Source organism: Pongo abelii, chromosome 16, assembly GCF_028885655.2.
Source record: "Pongo abelii isolate AG06213 chromosome 16, NHGRI_mPonAbe1-v2.0_pri, whole genome shotgun sequence".
NCBI classification, from domain to species: domain Eukaryota; kingdom Metazoa; phylum Chordata; class Mammalia; order Primates; family Hominidae; genus Pongo; species Pongo abelii.
Genome location: NC_072001.2, coordinates 37,018,998 through 37,031,353, shown reverse-complemented (window position 1 = coordinate 37,031,353; position 12,356 = coordinate 37,018,998). Strand labels below are relative to the sequence as shown.

Here is a 12,356-nt window from a genome sequence, read left to right as displayed (position 1 = left end):
CAGCTTACAAGAGCCAGTTAATGTAAATCTCTTCCCAAAACCAGGTTCATTGTCTTCACATTAGTAGTTTGAAAATGGCCATGTGTGAGTATTTATACCACAGAAATTGTCAAGTACTGTAAGTCAGGGGTTTGTTTTAATTCTTTAGAGGCTGCTTATCAGCACACCAATGATCTTATATGAAGTTGTCATTCCCCTCCCTAGTCACAGTCTCTCCCAGTACCTATTTGATTTTCTTCCTTGAACTTATCACTTCTTGAAATTCTTTTTGGGTTTTTTTGTTTTTATTTTGTCTTTTTTTTTTTTTTTTAATTGCTGCTGTTGTTTTTACTTGCTTTCTGTCTTCTGTAACTTCAGTATATGCACAGTGAAGGCAGGGTCTTTAACTGCCATGTCCACTGCTATACCCCTAGGACCCAGAACAGTACCCAGTACATCCTAGGAATTTAATAAATATTAGTTGAATAAATGAATTACTCAGAAGTGGTGATAATTTTAAGCTATACTCTTTTTTTTTTTTTTTTGAGATGGAGTCTCGCTCTGTCGCCCAGGCTAAAGTGCAGTGGCACGATCTTGGCTCACTGCAAGCTCCGCCTCCTGGGTTCATGCCATTCTCCTGCCTCAGCCTCCCAAGTAGCTGGGACTACAGGCGGCCGCCACCACGCCCGGCTAATTTTTTGTATTTTTTAGTAGAGACGGGGTTTCACCGTGTTAGCCAGGATGGTCTCGATCTCCTGACCTCGTGATTCACCCGCCTCGGCCTCCTAAAGTGCTGGAATTACAGGCGTTAGCCACTGCACCCAGCCTAAGCTATACTCTTTAGAATTTTCTGGAGCCATTAGGAAGAGGAAAAGAATTACATTTTTCTTTTTATAACTTTTTGTTACTGAAAATATCAAAGGTACAGAAAAGTAGAATAGCATAATGAACTTTTATGAATGCATCACCCAGCTTCATCAGTGTTACAAATCCGTTTTCAAGACCCTACCTAATTTTTCCCTAAACTGTTCTAAAGAAAATTCCAGACATCATATGATTTTACTTGCCCTTTTTTTAAAAAAAGAGCGATATATTTTCTCTTATTTTTTGTTTTAAAAATGCCTTTTTACCTTTGATTTATTGAGTCAGGATCCTAACAATGTTCATTTGCAATTAGTTGATATGTCTTTTAAGTCTCTTTTATCTATAAAAGTTCACCTTTTAAGTTTATGCCATTTATTTGCTGAAGAAGTCAGATCATCTTGTAAAATTTCTCACATTCTGAATTTGGTGATTAGACTAATGTTTAACATGTTCCTCCTTTGTGTTTTCTTTGAACGGATAGTTAGATTTCGAGGCTTGATTAGATTCAATTTCCATTCTTTTGGAAAGAATACATCATAGCTTGTACAGTGTATTTTTCATTGTATTACAGGAGATTGTGTTGTCATACCTTCAGAGATGTTAAAGCTGATAAGCAGGCTCCAGATCACCCTGATCCATCCATTGTAAAGTTCTGCCTCAGCCTTTCACCTAATGGTTTTAACAACCATTGATGATCGTTGCCTATATCTGTTATTTCATTAGTGATTTTTTCTATCATTCCATCTATCATTAATTAGCTGGAATGCTTCTATAAGGAAGAAATTTTCTTTTAATTATTGGTTACCCTGAAATACAGTTGGCACAAGAAAGGCAAAATGATTGCTTACTTCTTTCCATTTATTTTTTTCTCTTTATTAATGTCATTTTTCAGAGTCGTGTTGTTTCCTTAACCCTGCAAAGGTGACTAATTTTTCAGAATATCATTTTGAGTATTTCATAAATTTGCATTTCAATCCATCACATTATTTATTTTTAATGTTTGTATTATTCCATTTTGGGGCATTGGAAACCCCTTCAGTTTGGCTCTGTGCCCTTTGATTTGACCCAGTAATTTTGATAGTTTATTGACTGTTTCTCAAGCCCATCCTTATACATTTAAGCTTATAGGATTTTTAATTCTTTAATTTTTATATTGGTATTTATTTCCCCAGTATTGAAAATCTTAGTTTTTAATAGCATTTATGTTTTTTTTCTCTTCTCTCCTTCCAGACTCTGTAATTATATAACTTTTGCATAATAATGAAACAAAGTTAAGGAAGGGCTCAAATAAAACAAAGTTGCTGTCTTATGGACCTGGTCTCCTTTTTTTCCTCATAGCTCTTTCACCGAATTTTTGTCAGATGCCTCTTTTAACATTAAAAAAAAAAATGTGGAAGGGTTTGTACAAAAATAATAGTTAAATGACATAATATAATTTTTTTCTTTTTTCAACTCCCCCCCACCCCCCCGCCCTGAGACAGGGTCTCACCCTGTTGCCCAGGCTGGAGTGCAGTGGATCAGTCACAGCTCACTTGCAGTCTTGAACCCCTGGGCTCAAGGAATCCTCCTGCCTGAATAGCTAGAACTATAAGCATGCACCACCATGCCCTGCTAATTTTTTAATTTTTTTTTGTTGAGGCAGGGTCTCAATGTTGCCCAGGCTGGTCCAGAACTCCTGGACTCTAGCAGTCTCCCACCTGGGCCTCCCAAAGTTCTAGGATTACAGGCATGAGCCACCACGCCTGCCGTATTTTTTTTCAACTTTTATTTTGGATTTAGAGGGTACATGTACAGGTTTGTTACATGTGTATATTGCATGATGCTGAGGATTGGGGTATGGGTAATCCTTTCACCCAGGTAGGAAGCATAGTGACACAGGATTTTTCTTGGTCACTTTGCCAGCCAGAGACCTCCAGCCAGCAACATCCATGCCCAGGCTTTGCTCAGGCCCGAGCTCACCAGAAGAGATGCCCTGTCTATTCAGCCTGCTGGGCTGTGCCTGGCTTGCGCTCCAATGCAGATCCTGCAGCCGTTGCAATTGCACACTGGTGGGAGGGGGTGAGTGAGTGAGCGAGTGCAGTGTCCAGCTGGCTGCTCCAAGCAGTGAGACAGAAGCGGGCTGTATGTAGGGATTGCTGCTGGACCAGGCGTGTCACACTGAGGGGAACATGGTGGCATCCAAACGGGTGTCCGCAACCCTGAAACCTCAGAGGGGGTGTTATCATGTGCTAATAGCTCTTTTAGTCCCACCATCTGCAGCCCCATGGATGGCGGCATGTTAACAGCTCTGTCTGTCCTGTCGCCCCTGCTCCCGCCCGCTGCTGCTTCCCGTCGCATGGGGTAGCTGCCCTCCACTGGCAGAGCGTGGAGGGCCACAGTATTACAGCCTTCTTTGTACCTGTGTTTGGTGGGTCCTGAGTTCTTGTTCCACATCCAAGAAGAATGAGGTTGTGCTGATATCAAAGGGTGAGGAGGGCGGAGAAGAATTTTATTGAATGATGAGAAACAGTTCTCAGTGGAGAGGGCATGCGAGGGTGGTCTCTCTCTCTCATTGGGGCTGGGGCTGGGGCCTTTATGGGCTCAGAATAGGGGAGTGCCTGCTCATTGGTTTGTGAGTATGCAAAAAAAGGCTAAAACAAAGGCACCACTCAAAGGTGGGCATGACAGTGTAAAAAACCAATTAGGGAAGGGTAGATATATGTAAAATAGGTAAAGGGTGGAGAATCAATCAGAGGAAAGTATGCCAAACGGGAAGAGAGGTTCTCAATTCAGTCCATGGATTTATCCAGGACTTGTAGCTAGGCTTTAAACTGTTTTTGGCTTGAAGATTGGGTTTCAATTGTATGTAATGAACATAGAAGTGCATGTGTCTTTTTGGTAGAATGATTTATTTTCCTTTGGGTATATACCCAGTAATGGGATTGCTGGGTGGAATGGTAGTTCTGAGTTCTTTGAGGAATCTCCAAATTGCTTTCCACAGTGGCTGAACTAATTTACATTCCCACCAGCAGTGTATAAGCGTTTCTTTTTCTCCACAGCCTCACCAACATCTGTTATTTTTGACTTTTTAATAATTGCCATTCTGACTGGTGTGAAATGCTCATCACTGAAATCATCAGAGAAATGCAAATCAAAACTTCATATGATTTGTAAAAGGTCAGACAGCTGTGGAGGCAGAGAGCTTTTACTGTCATTATCAGCAGCAATAGTGTGTAAAGGAGACTACATCTAACACAGTATTATACCCTGAGTATATACCCAATATCTTTTTTTCCTCCTAAATTTAGGTGACTTTAAGAGTAGAGTCTCGACTGGGTGCAAGTGGCTCACGCCTGTAATCCCAGCACTTTGGGAGGCTGAGGTGGGCGGATAACTTGAGGCCAGGAGTTTGAGACCAACCTGGCCAACGTGGTGAATCCCTATCTCTATTAAAAACACAAAAAAATTAGCTGGGCATGGTGGTGCGTGCCTGTACTCCCAGCTACTTCAAGGCTGAGACAGGAGAATCACTTGAACCAGGGAGGCGGAGGTTGCGGTGAGCTGAGATTGCACCACTGCACTCCAGCCTGGGCGACATAGCGAGGCTCCATCTCAAAAAAAGTCTTCATGGGCTGGAATTCCAAAAGAATAGCGTCTCTAGGGGTCTTTATTATTGTTAAGGAAAGGAAAGACCCATGTTTACTTCTCAGAGTTTTATTTTTGTTCCTGCTGGAGAGGGGTCCATATTCTCCAAGCAGCGCTGGTTGAGTTCTAAGATTAAATTTGAATATGAAAATGGGTTATATTAATACCGAAGCAACCTACACTTATCTGGTGCTGATGTTTCTTCATCAGAAACCAGTGAGAAACTAACTTGGTCTACTTTTTTTTTTCCAGACGATGGACATAAGAAAGCTCGAAATGCTTATCTCAATAATTCCAATTATGAAGAAGGAGATGAATATTTTGATAAAAATTTGGCTCTCTTTGAGGTAATATTTTGGAGAAAACTATGGACTGAGACTTTAGGAACAAAGATCTCATGATAGCCATATTTTACCCCATTTGGTTTTAAAATTTTACAAGCTGGATAATTTAATGTTAAAAGAAAATATTGTAACTTGTTATTATAGTAAATTTTGTCTGTGTAATCTAATTATAGTGAGTAACTATTAAATTGTTATGTAGTAAGGAAGAGGAGTTTGACTTCTTGGACATATAGATTACCTTGCAATCTAATTCAGTTGTGATTTAATTGTTTTTATTAGAATAATCTTTCTTCTAACTATAAATCAGTGTATTTCTCCACCCTCTGTCTGGAAAGACTATCATTTGCCTTAGAACTAACTAAACAAGGCCGGGCGCAGTGGCTCACGCCTGTAATCCCAACACTTTGGGAGGCCGAGGCGGGTGGATCACAAGGTCAGGAGATCGAGACCATCCTGGCTGACACGGTGAAACCCCGTCTCTACTAAAACTACAAAAAATTAGCTGGGCATGGTGGCGGGCGTCTGTGGTCCCAGCTACTCAAGAGGCTGAGGCAGGAGAATGGCGTGAACCCGGGAGGCAGAGCTTGCAGTGAGCCAAGATTGTGCCACTGCACTCCAGCCTGGGCGACAGAGCAAGACTCCGTCTCCAAAAAAAAAAAAAAGAAGTAACTAAACAAAAATCACTGTAGGAAGCAGGCTTCCAGATTAGCAGGACCTTAATGTCCTTTTTTTTAAATTGTCAAATAATAACTGTATATATTTATGGATTACAATGTGATATTTTGATATTTGTATACATTGTGGAATGATTAAATCAAGCTAATTAGCATATGTATCACCTTGTATACTTATCATTTTTGTGGTGGAAATATTTGAATTTGACTTTCTTAGCAATTTTGAAATATACAGTATGTTAACTATAGTCGCTATGCTGTGCAATAGATCTCAAAAACTTATTTCTCCTGCCTAACTGAAATTTTGTATCCTGTGACTAACCTCTCCCCGTTCCCCTACATACACTCCAAGCATCTGGTAACCACCATTCTATTACTACGAGTTCTACTTTTTAGATCCCACATGTAAGTGAGATCGTGTGCTATTTATCTTTCTGTGCCTGGCTTATTTCACTTAACATAATGAAGAGGACCTCTATATCTTATCTGAATAAGACAACATGGACTCTGTGGCCAGGCTCCATAACCTGTGGCCAGGTTGTTGAAAGGAGCCTGGTTTATTTCAGCACTACCTTTTCTGGCCTTTGACAATGATGCAAGTGCCACTTCTCTCAGTGTACCATTTTTAGTTTGTTTTTGAGACAGGGTCTTGCTCTGTCACCCAGGCTGGAGTGCAGTGGCACGATCACAGCTTGACCTCCTGGGCTCAAAGGACCCTCCTACCTCAGCCTCCCTAGTAGCTGGGACTACAGGCACATGTCACCACACCTGGCTGATTTTTAAATTTTTTTCAGAGACAAGGTCTCACTCTGGTGCCCAGGCTGGTCTTGAATGCCTGGGCTCAAGCAATCCTTCTGCCTTGCCCTCCCATAGCATTGGGTTAGCAGGTGTGAGCCACCATGCCCAACTCAGTGTACCATTTTGGTTTTTTTTGTTTTTTTTTTTTTGAGATGGAGTCTCGCTCTGTTGCCCAGGCTGGAGCGCAGTGGCGCGATCGCGGCTCACTGCAACCTCTGCCTCCTGGGTTCAAGCTGATTCTCCCGCCTCAGCCTCCCGTGTAGCTGGGATTACAGGCGCGTGCCACCACACCCAGCTGATTTTTGTATTTTTAGTAGAGACGAGGTTTCACCATCTTGCCAGGCTGGTCTCAAACTCCCAGCCTCAGGTGATCCAGCCACCTTGGCCCCCCAAAGTGCTGGGATTACAGGCGTGAGCCACTGCACCTGGCCTACCTGTGAAATATTTTTTCATTTAATTTGAAGTTTTCTGGTAGCAAGATTATTTTGATGCTTATGTTCAGTGTTCTTTGTAGCTCATTTCTTCCATGTCACTGGCTTTATAGGAAGAAATGGACACCAGACCGAAGGTGTCTTCCCTCCTCAACCGCATGGCCAATTACACTAATCTGACTCAAGGAGCAAAGGAACATGAAGAGGCAGAAAACATCACTGAAGGGAAAAAGAAGCCCGCCAAGGTGAGGCCTCAGAATAACAAGGAATACATAAAAAGAGCCCTGTATATAAGAAAGAAGGAAATACCTAAGGCACCATTCTGTGTTCAGCAGCTATTTATTAAATGCTTGAGAGGTGCCTGGAACTGTTCTGGGCACCAGGGTCATAGCACAAAGAAAACATATGATGCAGTCTAAATTCTAATGTGGGGATACAGTCCTTAAGCTGTTTTAACTGCCAAAATATATAACATATTAAGTGTTGATAAATTCCCTAGCAAAAAATTAAGCAAAGTAAAGAGACTGAAATTGGCAAGGGAGCCAGAGTGGAGGGCATTGCTAGTTACATAGGTTGGACAGAGAAAGCCTTTCTGACAAGGTGATACTTGAGGAGAGATCTAGCTGATGTGAGGGAGTGAGCTATGTGGGAAAAGTGCATTCAGGGAGAGGGAATAGCTTTTCAAGAGAAGAGTGTCCATACCCATCTGCTGATGCCATCTGTCTGTTGTGAAGTTGTTGGGTTTTTTAAAAACCAAACATCAGTTTGTCTCAAAATGAAAATATAAGACATTCAGTTTACCATTCTGGTTGTTCAGCTCTTTCAAAAAGGGATAAAACGGCCCTCAGATCTTCATTTTGCCATCTATTTTATTCACTAACTACTGTGAAGAATTTATGCCAAATTCTGAAGAAATTCCATTAAGTCCTTATTGTTTTTAAATGAAAAAAGCCAACAGCTTTGAAAAACAAAATTTTAAATTGTTGTGGGTGCACATAAAAGTTTATTTGTGGCCAAATGCCTATGTATAATAAACACATGCGGGAACCTTTGTAACGTTAAAATGTATAGCTTTAGGAATAATAAAAGTATGATGATAAACACTTGAAAGATGGAGATTTTATATGTGCCCTTTTGAAGATATTGATTAAACTTATGATCTCTGCTTGGAGGTTAATACGGTAGTTAGGGAGCAAGTTATTACATAAAAGAATAAAAACCTCTCTTTAGGATAACTGTTTAATTTTTTGTCAATGTCTTTCTTTCTAGACCCCCCAAATGGGTACCTTCATGGGTGTCTACCTCCCGTGTCTACAAAATATTTTTGGAGTGATCCTTTTTTTACGCCTTACATGGGTGGTGGGCACAGCTGGAGTTCTTCAGGCTTTTGCAATTGTCCTTATCTGCTGCTGCTGTGTAAGTACTGCACTGGCTCCTGGAGATCACCTGAACGTTGCAAGTTCTGAAGAGCAGATGCACATGACCTCTTTGGGAATAAAACAAAGAATGCTTAGGGAAGGACTCATGATCTCAACAGAAGAAATTATTCTGATATTAAAATCTAAAGGATTTTCAGTTATTCAGTGCCTATTAGTCATTGCTTGCTATCTATTATATGATGTGTAGTAGAAATTACAAAGCAAGACTTCAACTGGAAATGGAAGATAAAGTTCCTGTCTTCAAAGAATTCAGAATCCAAACTATTTGAGCTTGATAGCACCAAAGTTGTGACAGAAAATGTGTTAGAAAATGTGATGTATTACTCCAATATATATTGAGAAACAAGACAGGTTATTGCAGATGGGAGGGGTATTTGGTTTTTTTATTTGGTTTTAAAGTTTCTTCCCTTATCCCTTCCTTAGAAATTTAGATGTTCTTTCCAGGTCTTCTCTCTACTGAGAACATTTTTATCTTCCTTTAATTTAAACTTCTCCTCATTATGTATCCCAGACACACCTATGAATTTTATAGTTTTCTACTGTCCTTTTTTATCACTATGACCTTTATACCCTACCTGTATATTATCCCCAGCTGATGAGCAAAACAGGTTAAGCAGGCACAGTTCATATTTTTAATAACTTAAAATGTTCATGGTACCACCTTTTTTTAGTCTCTCTGGCTTAAAACCTCAAGGCTGTGTTTGGCTTCTTAATTGCTTTTCACATCTAATCAGCTACCAACGCTAATCTATTCTCTGAAATCTTTTACACTCAGCCCTTTTTATTCACACTACCACCACTATAGTTTTTACCTCTCACTGAACTACTATGGTAGCCTGCTAACCAATCACTCTGCCTCCAGCTACTCCTATCTGCAGTCCATTCTATACTATGCTACCAGGTAATATTTTTAAAATGCAGTTCCTATGTGCTCAGAAGCCTTCAGTGATTCCCTTTCTTACTGAACATTGTTCTTGATATTGTATTTAGTCTTTAGTCAGGTTCTAACCTATTTTCTGAGTTATTTCTCTAGTTCTTCCTTTTGAGTATACTGTGCTCTATTTCCTGTGTAACTAGGAAATCCAGAGTGAGATTAGCAGTTCTTAATAGCACCTGACCTACTGATGTGGGAACATTTTGACAGAATCTTCCAGATATTAGTGGTATGACTAGTGCAATGAATTGGACCATATCATCTTATTTCCATACCATTAGGTATGACTGTCCATAAAAGTAGGTAGAGTTAAATGTTTGCCAAGTGCTCTTGGAACACAAATGGAGAAGTAGTATAGAAATGTCATCTTTACACAGTAACAATCCTCTCCTTTCCCTTTCTCCGCAGACAATGTTGACTGCTATCTCCATGAGTGCCATTGCCACTAATGGAGTGGTGCCAGGTTAGTAGGTCAAGGTTGTATTTCAGGATTTATCAGTATTGACTCTGTGTTTATGCTATAAAGCTAGAAGTGCAAACTTCTGAAGAATAGAATACTATTTAGTCTGTTCTGTGCTACAACAGAGTAATTAATGGTCTGTAGGACATAGACATAATACTACTTGACTTTAAGATGCCGTCTTTAAAATCTCTTTATTTTTTAAATTAGAATGCATTAATTTCAGTCACATTCTTAGCTTTTATTAGTTAGAATATTTTTTTTTAATAGACAGAGTCTCACTCTGTCACCCAGGCTGGAGTGCAGTGACACAATCATAGCTCACACAGCCTCCAACTCCTAGGCTCAAGCTACTTTCCCACTTCAGCCTCCTGAGTAGCTGGAACTAGAGGTGTATACCACTATGCCTGGCTATTTTTTTTTTTTTTTGCAGAGGTGACATTTTACTATGTTACCCAGTTTGGTCTCAAACTCCTGGCCTCAAGCAGTCCTCTCGCCTCATCCTCCCAAAGTGCTAGAGGCGTGAACCTCCACACCCAGCCAGAATATATTTTATTGGGCTGTCTCGTGTCATAGTAAATATTCTCTAATTTTTTTCTGAGTAAATGCTGGCAAACTGTATTGCTTCATATGGCTCATTACATTAGTTGTGCAGTATATCCCACAATAACACTTTCACCTTTTACTTCCCACTAGCACATCTTTTTTTATCACATTGAGGGTTTGCAGAAGCCTGAAACATTTAACCTTCATGTATATATTTTTTCTTATTTCTGTTTTATTTATATTCCTCTTACTAATACACACTCTTTCTCCTATTCACCTTCTGTTTTGTCTTTTAGCTGGGGGCTCATACTTTATGATTTCCCGGGCACTGGGCCCAGAGTTTGGTGGGGCTGTTGGCCTCTGCTTTTATCTTGGTACCACATTTGCAGCAGCCATGTACATCCTTGGGGCCATTGAAATCTTTCTGGTAAGTAGTGACTTCATTGTGGTCTGTAATATAGAACAAATGTTGATTTGGGTTTATTCTTTGCTATGAAAGCTTCTGAGAGATCAGCTGTGGGAATACATCAGGTGATTGACTGCCAACATCAGTTGGCCTCTTACGTGAATATGAGGTGGAAAGGTTGAAATTCCCTTTGCCTGCCTGTCCCTTCCTTTCTACCTGATTGCCACCACTCTGCCACCTCATCCAAGAGGTTCAAGTCCAATGGGGAAAAAGTAAAATAAAGTTTATCTTTTTTGGTGTCTTCATCCCTAGGAAATAAAATGCTTCTCATTTCTCTATTCACTGAGACATATTGTTTACTATTTAAAGTAGTGATAGAGTCAGGGGTGAAGGTCATCATTATAATTACTTTATATAACCCTATGAATAAAATTAATAATTTGTTCCTTTCCTTTCTTTCCATTTGGAAATGTAGTTATTCAGAACAGCATGTAGACCCAAAAAAAAAAAAATCCATGACGTCCCATTTCTGAAGGCATTTCAGATCCTATTAGAAACTAGGCTAATTCCCCAGTCATTTTCTCTCTCAGCTTTGCTTTCTTTTGTGAAAGTAAATGCAAACGAATACAGCCTTTTTACTTAATTATTTTGAAATAACCTGATTTTCTCCTTTATTTTTACCTAACAGGTCTATATCGTCCCCCGAGCTGCCATCTTTCGCAGTGATGACGCACTCAAGGAATCAGCAGCCATGCTAAATAACATGCGTGTCTACGGCACAGCTTTCTTGGTCCTTATGGTATTAGTGGTATTTATCGGCGTACGCTATGTGAACAAGTTTGCCTCACTTTTCCTGGCCTGTGTCATTGTGTCCATCTTGGCCATCTATGCTGGAGCCATCAAGTCTTCTTTTGCTCCTCCACACTTCCCGTACGTGTCTGTCTCTCTGCCTAGCCATGCTTATTGGGTAGTAATTGAAAATATCTGGTGGTGTGATAATTTTAAGTCAGAATTTCATGGAGTCTCCCTGAGATTTTCCCTCTCGGATAAGCCCAGTTAGACTTCCTTTCTCATCTAGGCAGGAAGCCTCCCAGCAAACTATGTCCTGTTCATCCTCTTTCTTATGTCCGAAGCATAGAACTAGTAGCTGTAACCATCATTTAGGTTCAGATATTAGATTTTTTTCTCCCTGATAATTGTACATAATCTTTTTTTATTATACACATTTTGAACTATTCATAAAGGGCTTTGCAGACAGTGTAGTTATTGCCAGCAACCTTTATAAGGCCCACCTTGGCCTCCCAAAGTGCTGGGATTACAGGCGTGAGCCACTGCACCCAGCCTAGGTCAGGGCTTTTATCCATTACCCAAATAATGTACTTTGTACCCATTAAGTACTCTCTCATCATTCACCACCTCTTTCAACTTGCTAGTGCAAATACTTTATGTTTTTTGAAGTAATGGATTTGTGCAGATCTGTGACTCACAGGCTCACTTTTCCCTTTGACTAGTGGCATAGGGACTAGCTGGCACTCAGTGTTACTGGTAGTCTTGTTACAGAATTATCTTGAAAAGTCATCTGGATTATCTGAGGATCAAACTCGTCGGTTCTATGTTGATTTAACCAGATTACAGAAAAAAAGATTTTTCAAGACAAAAAGACAGTTCCAGTAGGTTTAATGACTTACCTCAAAGTTAATTAATGGCAGAGCAAGAAGATGAACTGTGATTTCCTGACTCCCCATTCAGTATTTCTTCTATGCCATGCTGCATGATGGCAGAAGTAGATTCCATCTTAAACTTTTAATCTGCTTATCTAGGGACTGTAATACAGCTGAAGGTCCTTTTTAGGGGCAT

General features: G+C 40.1%; 1 protein-coding gene across 5 annotated transcripts in view; it reads left to right on the top strand.

The window, feature by feature from the left end:
• SLC12A6 (solute carrier family 12 member 6) overlaps positions 1–12,356 on the top strand; it is a 108,284-nt gene that overhangs the window by 69,891 nt on the left and 26,037 nt on the right. For all 5 annotated transcript variants that reach the window (XM_009249657.4, XM_009249658.4, XM_063716012.1 and 2 more), the window contains 6 exon segments: positions 4,720–4,814; positions 6,828–6,959; positions 7,984–8,130; positions 9,496–9,550; positions 10,390–10,520; positions 11,188–11,429. In XM_009249657.4, the coding sequence (XP_009247932.3) occupies positions 4,720–4,814; positions 6,828–6,959; positions 7,984–8,130; positions 9,496–9,550; positions 10,390–10,520; positions 11,188–11,429 (802 nt within the window).